The sequence below is a fragment of the Callorhinus ursinus genome, unplaced genomic scaffold (genome assembly GCF_003265705.2).
Source record: "Callorhinus ursinus isolate GAN/ISIS: 27379988/994484 unplaced genomic scaffold, GSC_fseal_2.0 scaffold13, whole genome shotgun sequence".
Lineage (NCBI taxonomy): Eukaryota > Metazoa > Chordata > Mammalia > Carnivora > Otariidae > Callorhinus > Callorhinus ursinus.
In genome coordinates this window covers 4000170-4018855 of record NW_027397075.1, presented here as the reverse complement: position 1 = coordinate 4018855, position 18686 = coordinate 4000170, and the positions used below count along the sequence as shown (strand labels likewise).

General features: G+C 41.4%; 1 protein-coding gene across 5 annotated transcripts in view; it reads right to left on the bottom strand.

Moving 5' to 3' along the window:
• PARN (poly(A)-specific ribonuclease) overlaps window positions 1-18686 on the bottom strand; it is a 256764-nt gene that overhangs the window by 197257 nt on the left and 40821 nt on the right. For all 5 annotated transcript variants that reach the window (XR_012380436.1, XM_073899474.1, XM_073899473.1 and 2 more), the window contains exons 19-21: window positions 5787-5842; window positions 4494-4580; window positions 1317-1391 (exon numbers count right to left, since the gene is read on the bottom strand). Coding sequence is in view for 4 of the 5 variants with exons in the window: in XM_073899474.1 (XP_073755575.1) it covers window positions 1317-1391; window positions 4494-4580; window positions 5787-5842 (218 nt within the window). In the remaining variant the exon portion in view is untranslated. The remainder of the gene's footprint in view (window positions 1-1316; window positions 1392-4493; window positions 4581-5786; window positions 5843-18686) is intronic.

Below are 18686 nucleotides of genomic sequence, written 5' to 3'. Positions count from 1 at the left end.
ATCAGAGAAATATGCAGACACCGAAACATTTAACAAGCGACCGCATTCACGCCCAGCATCCAACACCAATTCTTGGTGTCACGTGCTCCCAAAGTACCTCTCACACTGCAATCCACTATTAAATAACTATCATAAAAGTTCAAAGCTAGGCCAAGCTTTATATATATATATATATGTATGTATGTATAATACATACATATATATATATAATCCCATGGAATCCTAACAATAACCCCGGTAAGTCCGTACTATCATCCTCAGTTTACAGAGATAAGAAGAAGCTTCTCAAGGTTTAATAACCTGCTCAAGGTCACACAACTATAGGTAGAGTAGCAGCATGATTCCAGAGCCTAAGCTTCTCACTACAACATAGCCTATATTCCTGCAATGGCCACAGCATTAAGAAGAAACACCAAAATACTCTGATCTGAATGTGTATATTTGTGCAAGTTTTCCTGTAATAATTACTCATGTAGTTACATTCTCAGAAATATAGTTTTAGTATGTGGCACCTTTGGCTCAGTCAGTTAAGCATCTGCCTTTGGCTCAGGTCATGGTTTCAGAATCCTTGGACGGAGCGCAGTGTTGGGCTCCCTTCCCAGTGGGGAGTCTGCTTCTCCCTCTCCTTGTGCCCCTCCCCCTCATTCATGCTGCCTCGCTCTCTCTCAAATAAATGAATAAAATCTTTAAAAAAATTTAATTAGGCATACCACTTTATAATGTTACCCCTCTTACATTATCAAGCACCAGAGAAACTTGAAATCTATTTGAATAAGTAGCTGAACAACACATATTTTATTCAATAGCTTTTCATCCTAAGGAAATAGAACATTTTGAGATGGTTAATAACAAAATAATTTAGGGCCCAGTAAGAGATGTGGTCCTCCATCTTTCTACCATCCTACTTTAAAAGCAAATAAAATATCTTTTGGTTTAATGAAATGAATAGAGCACACAAACTTATAAATAAATGGAAAAAGGATGGAGACGAGCAAACAGCGGTGTTCCCCATTCCTCTCAATTTGCTACTTCTAATTCTCCAAGCAAATCTGCAACTCATTTTAGAAAAAGTGCCATGGGAAGGGAACAGAAAGGAGGTAAGTGAAGCAATGTATTACATAGTATATCTAATGAATTAATAAATTGGTCTTTTTTTCTCACCTACACATGATACTCACTAATTATCTCCTTTATTTTAGAGACAGCTCTAAACCATCCAGGCAGCAATGCTTGTGAATCAGCTGAGTGAACCCACAGTATAAGGAGGGCGAGCTCCCACTTTATTAATATACAAAACAAATGTCCAAAGCACTTACCAATCTGCACTTGTTCGGGCTGGCTGAGAGAAACAAATGCTGATGTGTCATCAATCCAGGATATCTGAATGTTACCTGCAATGTTGAAGTAAAAGTAAAGAGAACATATGGCCAATTAGATCACTACCAGACTTCATTTGCATATCTGGTATATTTCAGAATATGCATTAATTTCAACAGTGATGAGGTGCTGGTTTAAAATGTGATCAAAATCTAGGCACCACAGAGAGCTAAAACGTAAATCTACCACAGAAGTTATAGTGAACCCTTCAAGAAAAGAGACAAGCCAGGAGGGAAAAAAAAGCAGCTTTAAAAATGTGCTTTAAAACCAAAAGAAAGATCCTTCTGGATTAAATCCTGCGGCACTTCATCTTTCAGCCCAATCTCATGCCAGAGCTGCAATTTCTTTCCTATCAAGATCACAATAGGAGCACCTGCGTGGTGCAGTCGGTTAAGCGTTGACTCTTGGTTTCAGGTCAGGTCCTGATCCTCATGGGTCGTGAGACTGAGCCCCATGCCGAGCCCCACATTGGGCTCTGCACTCAGTGGAAGTCTGCTTGGACATTCTCTCCCTCTGCCCCTTCCCCTGTTTGCACTCTCTCTTCTCTCTCTCAAATAAATACATAAATCTTTAAAAAAAAAAAAAAAGAAAAAGATCACCAAAAAAATCAGAGACCACATAAATTCAAAAACACACCTTTCTAAATTTTCAGAGACACAAACTTTGGAAATTACGAATGGGAAACATAAAATAAATCAATGTAGCAAAAAGTACAAAAAAATTCAACATCGGTGTCAAGGCCAAGTGAGGAAAACAGCAGAAGAGGAACAAAGGAAAAGAAAGCATCAGAGAGAGAAAACCAAGAGAGACTAATAGAGAAAAGCCACTGAGAGGGGCAGAAAGCAGTCTAGTGAAACAGAACGATTTTCACATGAAGAGACAAATCTTAAAGAAAGGCTAACTAGGGACGCCTGGGTGGCTCAGTGGTTAAGCCTTTGGCTCAGGTCATAATCCCAGGGTCCTGGGATCGAGCCCCGCATCGCATCGGGCTCCCTGCTCCGCGGGAAGCCTGCTTCTCCCTCTCCCACTCCCCCTGCTTGTGTTCCCTCTCTCGCTGTGTCTCTCTCTGTCAAATAAAAAAATAAAATCTTAAAAAAAAAAAAAAAAAAGAAAGAAAGGCTAACTAGCTGCAGACACAACAGAACACAGGAGAGCACTAGGGGCAAGGAAGGAGAGGAGTGGCGGGGCAGAAAACCAAAGGGAAAGCAGAGGCCTAATTATTTGGCTACCACTCTTCTTGAAAAAACATGAGAAGACTAGAATTAGAAGTGGGTCAACATCACTGGAATTTAGTAATGAAAAAATATTTTAATTCCTACCAAAATTTTCAAAGGCTATGAATGCTTGCAAACTGCTCTGTCTCACTGTCACAGGACAATACCTCACTCCCTGCTGCACAGCAAGGTGCCATAATGACTTTCTCGATTACAAAAGTCACTCCTCCACCTTGTGTATTTTAGATAAATAATAACAGTGAACATGCCCTAAGTAGTTAGTATGCACCACATACTATTCTAAATGCCTTCCATGAATCAGCGCATTTAATCCTCATGAAATGCTGATGTAGTAAGGGGTATCACCATCATCACTGTCATCGTCTCTGATGAGGACACAAAGAGAGAGAGAGGCTACTTGTCCGATGTCACACAACTGATTCTTTTTAATTAAAATGAAAACAAAATTCTACTCAGAACATTCTACTTAATTTAGCCAATTAAAGGGTGACTACATAGGGGTAAGAACTTAATAATACAAGATGAGAAAAAACAGCAACAACATCAAAAGCTCTCAAAAGAAATGAGCTGTGAAATTCAACTGCATTTCTAGATCTGTATTTAAATTAAAAAGTAGGACTAGAATTTCAGAAGTTGTTGAGACCATCTGCAAAGACTAGGATAACTTTCCTGAAACATACCTGCTTTCACTTTTCTAAAAATTAAGTCTGTAAAGTGTTTTGCTTATAAAAGCAAATAAACAGATGCTTATTTTAGAAAACCCAGAAAAGCTGGGGCACCTCGGTGGCTCCGTTGGTTAAGTTCTTGATTTCGGCTCAGGTCATGATCTCAGGGTCATGAGATCGAGCCCCTTGTCAGGCTCTGTGCTGGACATGGAGTCTCCTTAATATTCTCTCCCTCTCCCTCTGCCCCTCCCCTCTTCTTACTCTCTCTCCCTGTCTCTCTCTCTCTCTCTCTCCCTCCCTCCCTAAAAAATAAAAATACAAAATATAAAAAAGCATAATAAGGAAGAAAAAAAAACTTATCTAAAACAATCAGTGATAATAGCATGAGGCCTCCTTTCAGTCTGATGTCTATACAAAGTATTAAAAAAATATTCGTTATATAGGAACTCTACTTTGTATCTGCTTTTTACACTAAATGTTAAAACATAAACACTTTACCATCTTTTCATAAACTCTTCAAATATTTTTTTAAATGGCTACATACTACCCTGTTTTGGCAGTATATAAACATTTACTAAACAGTCTAATTACTGGCCATTTAGGTTTGTGCTGTCTTTACTTTATCCAAGAATTTCCAAAGAGAACAGCTTGAATATTTGTTAAAATAAACAGGCACTGCTAAGACTTACAGTCAGAAAAGTCTTTACAAACCCTAATCAGAAGACGGTTCATTTCAACCTATCACCTGACCTGATAAAAAGGAATTAGAAGAACTGCCCTACCGCACACATAACTCATCTCTTGGCCCTCTCGAACATCTGCGTTCGTCTGCTTGGACTATTCAATGTCAAGCAGTGACCGCCTGCCCTTATGAAATGGACCTTCTCTCTGAATTTAATCTTAAAAATGATTTATTCTCAGCCTAGGTTTATTTTCCATGGTCATCAGTAAGGGCAGTCATAGCAATAGTATTCTGCTTTCCGTGGATTAATAACAGCACTCTATTATGGGGTGCTATTAAAAGTGCCTCAGATCATGTCAGTACAAAGATACCAATATACTAAACCCTGAAAAATTCCACGAGTGAGACTAAACCCTTGCATAGTAATATTCTTTCATATCCAAGTTGAGGCTGTCATATATACCTACAGCCACCTGGACAGACCAAAAACATAGCAAAATTCTAAAACTACATATGGACTTATGATTTACTTACCAAAGGCACTAAAAAGCTGGTAAAGGTCGCTGGTTTTCCACTCTTTGGGGAAAGTCACATGGAGAACATGATCACGTTTCGGTTGCACTATGGGACAAATTTTTGATAAGAGGTTGACAGCTGAAAAGTGAATGATACACCAGTGGTTCTTCAATGAAACTAATCCCCAGCTAACCTGAGAAATTGCTGGGAATGACTCATGATTACCAAACAACTCCTAAACGTATTTTTAGGAATGGCAGGACTCTGCCATCTTAGCCTCAACTTGGGCTCTGATACTTCCTAGAACCCACAACGGTTTGAACCCTGATAATTCTATGCAGACCATCTTTGCTCATGAAGTTCCGGTGAAAATTATTTCAAGGGAATTAAAAAAAAAAAAAAAGACTGCTTTGTTCAAGACATTTCACTAAGTGTTTTTCTCCTATTAATCTAGTTGTCCACATGTTTATTTAGTGCAACGTCCAAATCCAACGGACTGAGGTTAAGGAGAGGCAGTCCTGAGTCAGTCTCGTGTTCTAATCTCAGACCCGCCGCTTAACTGTGCACCTCTGAGCAAGAGACCAAACTGCTCTAGCCACTCGTGGCTATCAATTGGGAATGATGGTATTTAGCTTGCAGAACTGTTGTGAGAATAGTGCATCAAAACAGAAGTCTAATCTGGAGTGCAACACATGTACTCCGCATATCACTGCAATGACTATTATCATCAGGTACAGATCACCCATTTCTACACCCCTGTGGCATGGATTTTAAGGCAAATAAACCAAGGCTAGAAAGAGAGCAATGGAAAAGAAGAGTAGGACAGCGAGGAGGAGAAAATAGCGAATAATCCAAAGCAGCAGCAACCACCTCCCAAATAGACAGGCCTTCCAAGGTTTTCAAAGAGGAAAAAAAAAAAAAAAAACCCTCTACCCAACTCAAGTATATACATACTCAAATGACTGGAAAACAGAGAACTTATGGTTACTGACATAGCTAGCCATCTCAAAATTTATTGTGTATTTATAGGAAATTAGGAATTTAGAGCTCTGAGTGAAAACGAAATAATGAAGAGAAGATATATATTCTTTGAAAATTCAACTCATGCATAAACTGGAAAATGTAAGTACAGAGATGAGTTAATCAAGACCCAAGGGCACCATTAACTTGCATACTATTCATATCAACCACAAAATCACTGCCTGTTTTTAAGTGAATAAAGCTCTTTCTTCAGTAATACTTTTCCTGTTATCCCTTCCAGACCACACACTTCAATGTGCAGATGCAATGAGAAAATAAAAATTCACTTACAGTCTGGTCCTTCCAAGTTTAGATAGGGGATATCCATGACTCTCATAAGAAATAACCTACAAAAAGAAAAGAAAAACAGGTAATGGGCTAACTTCTATGAAAAACCCGATACAGGCATCTATTAAATTCTTTACTAGATGCTTCTTATTTATATCATTCCATTTCTGAAACCATTTTAAAAAGCTCTTATGATTTGTCTCAAAGATTTTTTTTCTCGAGGACTAAATATTTCTCATAAATAGAAAAAAATCAATCTTTGGTATCCCCAAAACCTACAAAAGTTCCTGGCACTCAACAGCTACTCAATAAATTATTAGCTAAATGAATGAAATTAGTAATCAAAGAGTCAAAACAAAGTCCTCTGCAGGTCTGCTCATTGGTCAAGGGAGACTGAGAGAAATCAAACGTTACAGAATGCTAACTATCTTACAGACTTCTGAACTTTTCCTACAAATTATAAAGGGAACCCCTATGATTGGTGTTTTGTGAGCTGAGAATCACAGCACAGATATCTTTTTTTTTTTTTTACTGAAGTGGAAAGTCACTGGATAAATACCAATCTTACTGGGTGAATTACACAGTCTGAAATACGATACCATCTGAGAAGCTCACGCCATTACTGTTGTTTCAAACATATTAAAGCACAAAGCAAAACAACGCTTGGTAAAGAAAGCTATTCACTGATATAAAACATTTAGCAGTCATTTTATGTATACCTTCCAAAGGAAAGGATACAAAGGCTCTTAAAAAGGAGTACTTGTAAATTACAACTCTCTGCAATGCCATTCCATTTTTTTTTTAATTTGCAAGATTATGGACAAAATATCAGGCATTCTGTGGTGTGCAAGATGATTTTAATAAGTTTTACTTAGATGACAATACATAGTGCGTTTCTGGTAGAGACTGCATTATACAGAAAATTAAAACAGCAATCCAAGAGCCCAACAAGCAATTAGTTTGGCTTCACTGACCCACAATTAAGGCACATTATTACCAGGCATTCAAAAGCTAAGCAGGGCATGATCTAGTTTACAAATGGAACCATCAGTGTAAAGAACACTGTTCGGTTAATGCCAAAAAAAACGAAGTCATGGTACTCTGTGGTTTAAGAACTTGTTGCCTGGCCTACAATTTAATCAACCAAATCCTATGGCTAAGAAACCTTTTTTTTTTTATTCAGGAGACATAGAGAGAGAGAGAGAGAGAGAGAGAGAGAGAGGCAGAGGGAGGAGCAGGCTCCCAAAGAGCAGGGAGCCCGATGCGGGACTCGATCCCAGGACCCTGGGATCATGACCTGAGCCGAAGGCAGACGCTTAACCATCTGAGCCACCCAGGCGCCCGAAACCAATTTTATTTTTAGTTCACTAACTTAGGCTCAAGCATAATGTTCTGGTTCTAGGATCTGTTTCACCCAATTAAATCAATAATACTGGTAACGCTGGAAGACACACTCAGACATACAGAGCACCCGGCACAAAGGAGTTCCTCCGCGATGGCAGCTATGACTACTATTGCCAACCAGAACCTATGAGGTTATTCCTGGATGAAAAGGCTCCATATTTTTACGCTTCATAAAATTTCCAATTTTCCATTTAGTAAATTTAGAGATAGTCCCCAAATCTAAAAGCCAAATAAATTTAAAAAACACCCTTAATTTAAAAGTTAATGGAACATATCAAGCACCATAAAAATAATTTAAAATTTTTACCCTAATTTCAACAGAGGAATAAAAGCTGAATCGACAATTTGCTCTCTGATATTTCATCTAAATTTTACCCTGACTAAAATAAGTAAAAATCTGTTCTTAACTAAAAGACTCAATAGATTTTTTTTTTTACAGTTAATTCCACACTATCTTGTTTTGCTTGTTTATTGCTATACTGTCAAATACCTCCCAAATCAAAATCGACCTTAAGGTTCAATAAGATGGGGGGGGTGGTCAGTAAATTATAGTTCATCATTTCAAAAGAGTATTAAACAATCCAAGTAACTATGAAAACTTCAAAACATTTTAGGATTTTCTTTCTACTTCTGTAAAAGTGACATTGGAATCTTTTTTTTTTTCTTTAAGTTTTTATTTAAATTCCAGTTAGGGGCACCTGGATGGCTCAGTTGGTTAAGCGGCTGCCTTCAGCTCAGGTCACAATCCCAGGGTCCTGGGATCAAGCCCCGCATTGGGCTCCTTGCTCGGTGGAGAGCCTGCTTCTCCCTCTCCCTCTGCCTGCTGCTCCCCCTGCTTGTGCTCTCTCTCTCTCTCTGTCAAATAAATAAAATCTTTAAAAAAATAAAAATAAGATAAAATAAATTCCAGTTAACGTTCAGTGTTATATCAGTTTCAGGTGTACAATATAGTGATTCAGGGCTTCCATCCATCACCCAGTGCTCATCACAAGTGCACCCCTTAATCCCCATCACGTACTTCAACCATCCGCCCCCTATGCCCACCCCTACTCTGGTGACCATCAGTTTGTTGTCTAGAGTTAAGACTGTGTTTCTTAGCTTGCCTCTTTCTTTTTCTTCCCTAAGCTCATTTGTTTGTTTCTTAAATTCCACGTTTGGGTGAAATCATATGGTATTTGTCTTTCTCTAACTGACTCCACTTAGCATAATACTCTCTAGCTCCATCGTGGGAATGCAAACTGGTGCAGCCACTCTGAAAAACAGTATGGAGGTTCCTCAAAAAGTTAAAAATAGAACTTCCCTATGACCCAGCAATTGTGCTTCTAGGTATTTACCCAAAAAATACAGAAATTCTAACTCAAAGGGATACATGCACCCCGACATTTACAGCAGCATTATCTACAATAGCCAAACTATGGAGAGAGCCCAAATGTCCATCAGCAAACGGATAAAGAAGATGTGGTATATATACACAATGGACTACTATTCAGCCATAAAAAAGAATGAAATCTTGCCATTTGCAACTGGATGGAGCTAGAGTGCATTATGCTAAGCAAAACAAACCAGTGAGAAAGACAAAAACCATTAAGATTTAACTTATATGTGGAATTTAAGAAACAAAACAAGCGAGCAAAGGAAAATAAGAGAGAGAGAGAGACACAAACAAAGAAACAGACGCTTAACTATAGAGAACAAACTTATGGTCACCAGAGGGGAGGGGAGATGGGAAGGATGGGGAAACAGGTGATGGGGATTAAGGAGCGCACTTGTGATGAGCACCGAGTGAGACATACAAGAGGTGTATCACTATACTATATACCTGAAACTAATATTACACTATATGTTAACTGGAATTTAAATAAAAACTTTCTTTAAGGTCCCAAATTTTATACTATGATTACAGCTCTGTAAAATATTTATCATTAAACTAAGAAATAAAAATATCCCTCCACCCCCACTAAAAAAAAAAAAAAAAGCCAAAGATTTTGGGAAACAGCTTCATTTTTTAAAATTCCTTTTACTATTATTTTTGAAACTCAAAAAAGAAAATAGGGGCACCTGGGTGGCTCAATTGGTTGAGCGTCCAACTCTTGGTTCCGGCTCAGGTTGTGATGTCAGGGAAGTGAGTTCGAGCCCCGAGTCAGGCTCTGCACTGAGCACAGAGTCTGCTTGAGATTCTCTCTCTGCTTCTGCCCCTCACCCCGCTCATGCTTGCTCTCTCTTTCTCTCTCAAATAAACAAAATCTTTTTTAAAAAAAGAAAGAAAGAAAAAAAAAAGGCCGCCAGAACCGAGAGGCCAAGGGGAAATACAGACTCTTTTAGAGACACATGACTAAAAATGCCAGTTAAATCAATCTCGTGTATCCTGTGCACTATCTTACCTGTCACAGGGAGAGGAATATAAGGTAAAATCACATGTCTGAGTCTGCAATTGCTTGATTTCTTTTTTTTAAATACTGTTTTATTCCTAAAATCATGGGACCTCACTAAGAAACTGAGAAAACCTATTATCCTATAAACAGCAAAAGAATTACACTTTTAAAAGGAGACCTCCCCAACTGATCTCACCATGTAAGTGTCTCAAAACTTTTTTTGAAGGGTATCTTTTGTCACCCAACAGACAATTTGTTCTCTGATATTTCATCTGAATTTCACCCCTGACTAAAATAAGTAAAAATCTGTTCTTAGCTAAAAGACTCAATAGATTTTTTTTTTTACAGTTAGTTAATTCCACACTATCTTGTTTGCCTGCTCAACACTTTCACTAAATAGAAACCCCTTTCAAATAAATTATTAATAGCACTTCTCACTCTTCTCCAATGCCTCCATGTCTGGGCTTTAGAGAAAAATGAATAGCCCCCAAGCCTGGAGGAACACGCAAACCAACTCTGTGTGTGCCTTGGCAGCCTGCACCTCTGGAGAAAGCCCTGCAATTGGGAAACCGACCCTAAAACTGGAGCTGAGCGTCGCTGGAACTGAACCAAAGTCAACTCCCCAGTGGCCTCCCACCCCCGTATGCCAGGCTGTCTGCAAGCCGCAGCTCTGGTCACATCTCTGCCCTTCTGAAGTAAAATTACAACATTTCGTTATATGCATGCCTCCTACAAACTGGCTGTCAAAAGGCTGACACCTCCCTGAGATGATCTGATGAAAGACTTCACATATGGATCATCTGCACAACAGTGTTCATTCTCACACAGGAAGGAATGCACTGGGCAAGCAGCAATGCTGATAAACACACGCAAGGGTGCTCCTTCCCTGAGAATTGTACTGACGCATGCTCTTGCAGAGGCCTTCCTCTGCAGATATCAAAGACACTCAGACCAACACTTGCACAAAACGGTATTTCTATTTTAGTAAAGATTCAAGATGGCTGCAATTCAGTGAAGATGTGACAGGGTGGGAGTCTTGCCACATTCCCACAAGCCTCCTTGAAGAAGTATTATTTCAGTGCTTATTGGCTAAAAGGGTTGACACTAACTCTGTCAAAGATTAAGATTAAAACTTTTATTTGATACAACCACCAATTTTACACCAGGATTCTCTCCTAAGAAACCGTAAATTCAAGTTCACATCCTAGACGCCTCGAAACAAAGTTTACCCTTTTTGGCATCTATCAGGTTTTTAGTTTCCACAATTATATGACTGATGATGCCGTTAATGTCTGTTACCTCACATGTCTGGAATGATCCAACAGTAAAGCACAGCAAACTCTTTTGCTCATCAGACTCGGTGACTTCAGGTCAGCCTCTTTAATGGGCTACACAGCGTAAGCTGTGCACAATGCGTTTATCTCCAAAGAGTCCCTCATATGCTGTGTGGCACTCACAAAAAGCCATCCGCCAACATCCTTTTCAGACCTGGGCAGTATGACACTGTGGCCTAGACTGTGTGAGAAGGCTTGCTGGTCACTGAAGAATTCCATTCCAGATATAAAACTTCTTAGGAGCCCAGACTCTTGAGCCCTTATCAAAATGCAGTTCCCCAGATCAACAACATCAGTACCACCTGGGAACCTGTTAGAAATGCAAATCCCCAGGCCCTATCTGAGACCTGCTGACTCAGAAACTCAGGAGACTGAGAATCACTGAATTAACAGAACACGAAAAGAGTATGTTCAATGTTGTGCTGCCATTAATAATGATGCATTAATCGGGGGTGGGAGGATGGGTTAGCCTGGTGATGGGTATTAAAGAGGGCACGTTCTGCATGGAGCACTGGGTGTTATGCACAAACAATGAATCATGGAACACTACATCAAAAACTAATGATGTAATGTATGGTGATTAACATAACAAAAAATTTTTTAAAAAATAATGATTCATTAACCAACCAGCATAATAATGACCAATATGTGTGCCAACTTCTCCAAAAAGCATTAGTCTCAATGATTTGTTTACATTAAATGAGTCTGGCTTAGAAAAACACAAAACTATCAAAACATATACCAAGGACTACCTCAAAATCCAGGAAGCAATAACTTAAGTCTTCTACCACTCCCTGAAACCAGGAGCTCAACCGTGGCAAGCAACTAGCTTCTCTGCAAGAGATAAATTGGGGGAAATCACTGCTGACCACTATGGTTCTTGTTTTTAAGGAGACAGAAAAAAAAGATTACTAATACTACTCTCTTACAACTCATTGCAAAAGCCCAACCTGGTTCTGTGAATTGGCTTCAAATGATCACCTCTAGCATCACACATTATTTAGCACTAACGCGGCACCAAAGACCAGCAAACACTTGCGTGATAACAGGCACAACACACTGAATCAGCTACCTCTCACCTTATCAAAATTCTCTGACCTTACCAACAAGTTTCAGACACTCATTCTGGCAACCACAAAGCACACAGGGCTGCTCTAAGAACTACACTAAGATCGAAGGTCATTCTTTGATGACACAACAGCTTGCCTTGGACTATGGCTTATCTGAACCATTCCCCCGTTGTCTAGTGAATAAAAAGGGATTGCACAAGGATGCCAGTGTTAACCCATTTTATGCAGCTAAGCTCAAAAAACACAGAGGGCAAAAGTGATATTCAAAACACACGCAGGAAGTCCCGAAGGTGATTCAGGAACACTATTCACAAGAGGCTCAAATCTCTGGGAACTGAAAAGACCCTTACAGTTCTTTAAAATTCTGCATTACCATATCTATATATAAAAAAATCAATGATTCTGGGGCACCTGGGTGGCTCGGTCGGTTAAGCGTCTGCCTTTGGCTCAGGTCATGATCTCAAGGTCCTGGGATCGAGTCCCGCATCGGGCTCCCTGCTCGGTGGGAAGTCTGCTTCTCCCTCTCCCACTCCCCCTGCTTGTGTTCCCTCTCTCGCTGTCTCTCTCTCTCTGTCAAATAAATAAATAAAATCTTTAAAAAAAAAATCAATGATTCTACTCGGAAATGAAAGAAAATATTTAATTCTGCTCCCACAGCAGCGTGCCTTCCAGTGCTATGTCTGAAGGCAGAGAAGGAGAGCGAATCAGAGTGGTGTGTCAATGGCCGCTTATAAGAAGCAACTGGCAAAAAATGGTCATGCCCGTTGCAGTGCAGGGGAAGTGCTTACTGACGACAGGTCTAACCACAAAGGTTATGTTATAAGTGGACCACTCTATAGCCACCCTACAAACCACTGAACATCATCCACATGACATTGGCAACTAGTTTTAATATCTTTTGAAAATTCACTATTGTATTTTTTTAAGTTAACAAAATCATAGAGCTAGTATAATCTCAATCAGTAAATGAATAATACTAATCTCAATTAGTAAATGAAGTAGACACAGAAAACACACTGCTAGGACATTCATTAAAATGAAGTGATTTTTGGGGAGGGGGGCTGGTGGAATTATGAGTGGGTATTTTGTGTTCCGATCAGAAAAAAGTGTATATATATTTTTAAGTACAAAATTCCTGAATAAAATAACAATATTTATCATTATATGTTCAGCTTATTTGATCCTCTGGCGTCTGCAGGACAGGTAGATAAGCACTGGCCTCATTATACCAGGAATGAGAAAGCAGGTTTTTCCAAGTTCAGGGGCTTATATGTGGCCAGCAAGGGAGCAGAGACAGGACGGAGACCCGAAGCTTCTCACTACTATATCTACGATAAAAGCCGCCCCCGCCCCTCCTTCTGCTGGGTGCACCTCTCACATTTGACTTTTAACCTGAGCTGTTTCCAAAGCCTCGATGTGAAATGGTAAGCCTGGAGGAGTTCCAGCAGGAGCATCCAGGGACAAGTCAGCTTTTTAATCCTCAATCACTACCCAAGCCCCTAGTGGGTATATGTGAAGCAAGAGCTTGAGATACAAGCCTCCAAAAACGTTTTTGTGGGGGGAATGCTCTAAGGGCTGATTAAATCATAGCAGAGCCCAGACACACAACATAAGGCTGCCGTTTGAGCAAGAGCTTTGGGTAGGCTGAAATTTCAAGGCAATGGCAATGACAGGCAGCAAGAAAAGCCTAGCTGTCAGAGATGAAAGGGACAGCCTTCCCACGTTTGCGGTGCAGAAGGAGCTGCTACCCTGGGGTGTGTGGGCATCAGGCTTCCCAGGCACACCTGGCCCACACACTGTGATCGCCCTCAGGAAAACCAGTGAATTGGCACATCCCAGGTTGGGAGAGATCTAGAGGTGCCGGAATACAAGAGTGTATCTTAGGCGATGTCAGATCTGGGCACATAAAGCCAGGCCTGAATGATCCCGAAGGATTTCTAATGTCATGGCAAGTCTGCATAAAGAACAACAGTGCTTATCTGGTCTCCTTCCCTGGCAAAAAGAAAAACCTGAAGTCACGAGACTCTTCATTCTTCCTCCTAGAAACACACTATTTCATTCGAAGAGCAAAAATTTGCATTTGTTCATCTGCTTTCTTCCAGACGACACTTCTGTTCCTAAAAAGCTTTATCTCAAAAAAAAAAAAAAAAAAAGAAAAAGAAAAAGGAGAGAGAGAGATTTCCAAGTAAAACTGCATTCCTCTCACACCACTGAAGACTGGGATACAGAGACGTGAAGTAAAATCTCATCTCAACACAATCTGAGCAGTGAATTAATTTGAGGCTCACCCCAAGTCCCAAGCCTTCCCAAGGAAAACTGAAACCTTTAATGACTGCCAGCCCTACTGTACTTGTAAATGGTCTTGGTACTTCCTTCAAGGCACAGCAGTAAAAGCACTTCATAAGAACCTTGTATGCAGGGCTCATCATTATACATATTTATGTGCTATAAAAAACTAATTTTATCATCCAGGGTAGGAAGCATACAGACATCTCTCACAAAACAAGCTCATTTATTTTGCTCACTAAAGCACTTGTATAAAATACGAAGGCAACCACTGGCCGGAGGGGACTTACTGTGGCATCAGTTATTTTCATGTCACCCGGGAGGGGGGCACACAGTTTTCAGTGTAGTCACTTGATGTTTTGACAAATAGAGCGTTACCCGACATCTGTCCTGAAGCCAACCCATGGCCTTTCTTAAACAGATAACAACACTAGAAACAAGGGGAGGGGGGGAGAAAGAAAGAAAACCAGCAGCTCATCTGAACAATCCCCATCAAATGAACCATATCAAATTACATCAAATAAAAATGTTAAACTAAGCATTATACAAAGGCAATGTCTGCACAGCCTGTGAAACAGCAGACTGTAAACTGTCAGGGGAACCCATCCCCACACAGTCCGCTGGTCGGAGTCAACATCTTTTACGACCACTTGCTCAGGCCAAACACCAAGAGAAAAGGAAATCTATGAAAGATGCTAGCATCGTCTCCTCAGAAAACGTGCAACCCACCGCAGAACTGTCTCTTTAGAAACTGGGCGCTTGGGGGGAAGAAACCATTCCCGGTCAAGGACAGACCTGGGTTATCCCTGACTCTGCCATTTCTGAGACCCTTGGCAGACAGCCTTAGCTTTAAAATGGGGACATTACTGGGGTGTCTGCTTGGCAAAGCACATGACTCTTAATCTCGGGGTTGTGAGTCTGAGCCCCACACCAGGTGTAGAGATTACTTAAAAGTAAGATCTTCAAATGGGGACATTATTATTTACCTCTGAGGGTTGCCAGCAGCAATTACAGTAAATGCAAGGAAACTCACTGGAGTGGAGGGTGTTCAGTAGAGAAGACTTTGGTGTATGGTGGTACCAACCTGGTACTATGGCTAGTACCAGATTTTTGGTATCCCCATACACTGGTGACCCTTAAATCGCATGAATTAAATTTTAAATAGTCTTGGAAGTAACTATCGCCTGGTTTTTTTCTAACCAGAGTCAAAGCAAGGCGAGGAATACCTAAGAACACAGACTTTACTACTAACAGCCTATATAGTGCACTAAACGATGGTCTCCAAAATGCACATTCTAATCCCCAGAACCTGTCAATGCTGCCTTACTTGGAAAAAGGGTCTTAGCAGATGTAATTAATAATTAAGTTAAGGCTCTTGAGAACATTACCCTGGACTACCGAAGGGGGCCCTAAATGCCAGCCCAAGTGTCCTTGTGAGAGAGAGGCAGAGGGAGGACAGAGACACACACACACACACACACACACACACACACGGCAGAAGCCGCAATGTGACCACGGAGGCAGAGATCGGAGAGAAGCCAAGGACTATCAGGAGTCACCAAAAGCTAAAATAGGCAAGCAACATACTCTTCCCCGGAGCCCCGGGAGGAAATGCAGTTGTGCCGACACCCTGATTTCAAACTTCTGGCCTCCAGAACTGTGACGGAACAAACTCCTGTTGGTGAAGCCACCAAGCTTGCAGTGATCTGTTAGGGCAGCCACAGGAAAACTAATACAACACCCTACTGTGGAGGAGGCGAGCTGTTTAAATATATATCCAGGGGTTGACCGATGTTTTTTTTTTTACCTCTACAAATTACTTGTTCATCGTCATGATAAACAAGTCATGAAGCCAGGGGGAAATCTATCTTTAAAGTAACCAGAGCCAACACAAGGCTGGAATGGCTCAGCAGGTGCACAGCCCCTGTAACACCCCTGGGGCTAGGCAAGCCAAGAAGAGGTGTGCACGGTCTGTGCCCTTGAAGATTTCTTTAAAAAGCAGCTTTTTGAAAAAGCCACAGATGCAGCTCGCCTAATACATGTCTGGCAATCAAGACTGCAAGGTAGAAATTAGACAAGCAAAACCAGCTTGAGGCAAGCACCCTCCTTCCTGAAGAAGTCATGATAACAAGCACTGGTTCCCAGTCTTAAGAAGCCAGACTAAAGGCCTGAGAATCATTCAGTGTGCCCTGGACTCATCTGTCTTTTGCCTTTCTGAAAACCAGTGTACTATAGAGCTTTCAGGGTAACCAAACCAAGTCAATTCTTGGAGATTCCTTCTATCCTAGTAACTTGGGGAACCAAAAGTGAAGCGAACATGGCTCAGGCTAAAATAAAGGGCTTTGGCTAAGGCACGCGAGGATGAAATACATCCTGTATACTGGGGGCAAATACATTCTGCAAACCAGGGAGAAACCTTCTGGAATCTGGGAGGCTGCTCTAAGCATTTGCAAAGCTGTGATTTTACTCCTCATGGCGCTGGACTCCAAGATTTGCACGATCCAGAGAAGGATGAAAACGGACTCCATTTTTTATAAAAGGCATACTTCTTGGCTCTCTATGATTAAAAAGTAATGTCCACAAGAGCACCACAGTCCACTTCTAATCAGGTCAGAACGAGTGGTAGACGATGCTCCCCAGCCCTGGTGCAAAATCCATTCTGGGTAGAAGCGAAAGGGCAGAGGACATCACCCCTTCATTCTCGGACCGCAAATATAATATTAAAGGATACCACTACCACGTTGTTGGCAAAGCCAGCCAGTCGGACATGGAAGGTCCCACAATCACCACCATCACTGTCTGCCTCCATCCTGCCTCCCTGAGCCCTCGGTTCTAGGATCCCCAGGGGCTCCTGTGGCACAGCTGCTCCTGGTGCAGACAACTGGAGGAGACCGTGCCCTTCACCTCGCTGTCTTACCAGCATCCTAAGGCTCAAGACACACGAGTGTGACCGGCACACAGGCAGAGAGTCTCTTCTTCCCATTCACAACCCAACCTCGCAGCAAGACCTTTTTCATTAAGACACAAAGACACTCAGGCAGTGTTTTCTTAAGGGGATTCCAGGTCGCTGTTCTCTATAAAAAGGATTTTATTGGCATCCTGCACTTCTGCCTCTTTCCTGCTCACAACAGAGACTGCCACCCATGAAAACCGGCTAAGTACACACAGCCCACTTTGTTCCTCTAGCACTGTCCCCAGTACCAGGAAAAAACGAGAATCACATTACTTTCTTGGAAGTTCACTGTGGTGAAAGCCACAGCAACTAGACTCCACAACATGCCACACCCCGTGCTGACCGGCCTAATCGAGGCTTCTCTGCAACCTGAGGTCTAGCCTCCCAGGGGGCCCTTTATGATCTGCGTTTCACAGATGTGGCAATCCAGCTTCAGAGAGGATGAAGGTCCCACCTGAGGGGCCCAGGCTAAGGCCTCTGCTCTACCCATTATGCTTCTGCAGCCCTGCAAACAAGCAAACCCCAGCCAAGGTCCTGGCACTGGTTCGCAACCACACATCTCAAGGCTTATTTGCCTAAGAAGTGATCTCAACCTCAGACGGCCAAATAGAAAAGGAAAATGCTCCGGGTGTTTGCAAAGTATCAGTCATTCTCACAGATTAAGACCTCACGGAAGCAGTGAGTTGCCCAAAAAGGAAGAGCTCACAGGACAAACATACAGAGACCGAAGAAAAGTAGATGAGAGGTTCCCAGGAGCTGAGGGGAGGCAGGAGCAAGGAGTTATTGCTTCATGGTTACAGAGTTGCTGCTTGGGGTGAGCAAGAAGTTCTGAGGACAGAGAATGATGATGTTGGCACAGTGCTGTGAATATCATTAGTGCCCTGAATCGCAGACCTAAAAATGTTTAAGGGGAGCCTGGGTGGCTCATTTAAGCGTCTGATTCTTGATTTCAGCTCAGATCATGATCTCAGGGTCGTGAAATCGAGCCCTGTGTCGGGCTCTGTGCTGGGCATGGAGCCTGCTTAAGATTCTCTCTCTCCCTCTCCCTCCCCCTTCCATATACTCACTCTCTCCCTCTCAAACAAATGAATATTTTTTTTTGAAAATGGCAAATTGTATGTTACACATATTTTATGGTCATTTTTCAAAAGTAATATTGTCATATACAAAAAAAGTTGAACTGTACACTTTATAATTGTGTGAATTATTTGGTCTGTGAATTTACATCCCCATAAAGCAGTTAAAAAATAAATAAAAAGAAACAGCTTCCAACAGGTTACCAAGTAAATGCCATTTCTTTCTTCCCCTCTCTCAGTAAAAATCTACACCTGGAAGGGCTACACAGCACAAACACTGAGAAACCACCACATGCCTCCAAGTGCAAAACCAACAAGCAAAAAGAGAAATCCCATGCAAATCTTCTCCCTGAACACCATTTAGTTACAAGCCGCCTTCCCCCCCCCCCCCCCCCCCCCCCCCCCCCC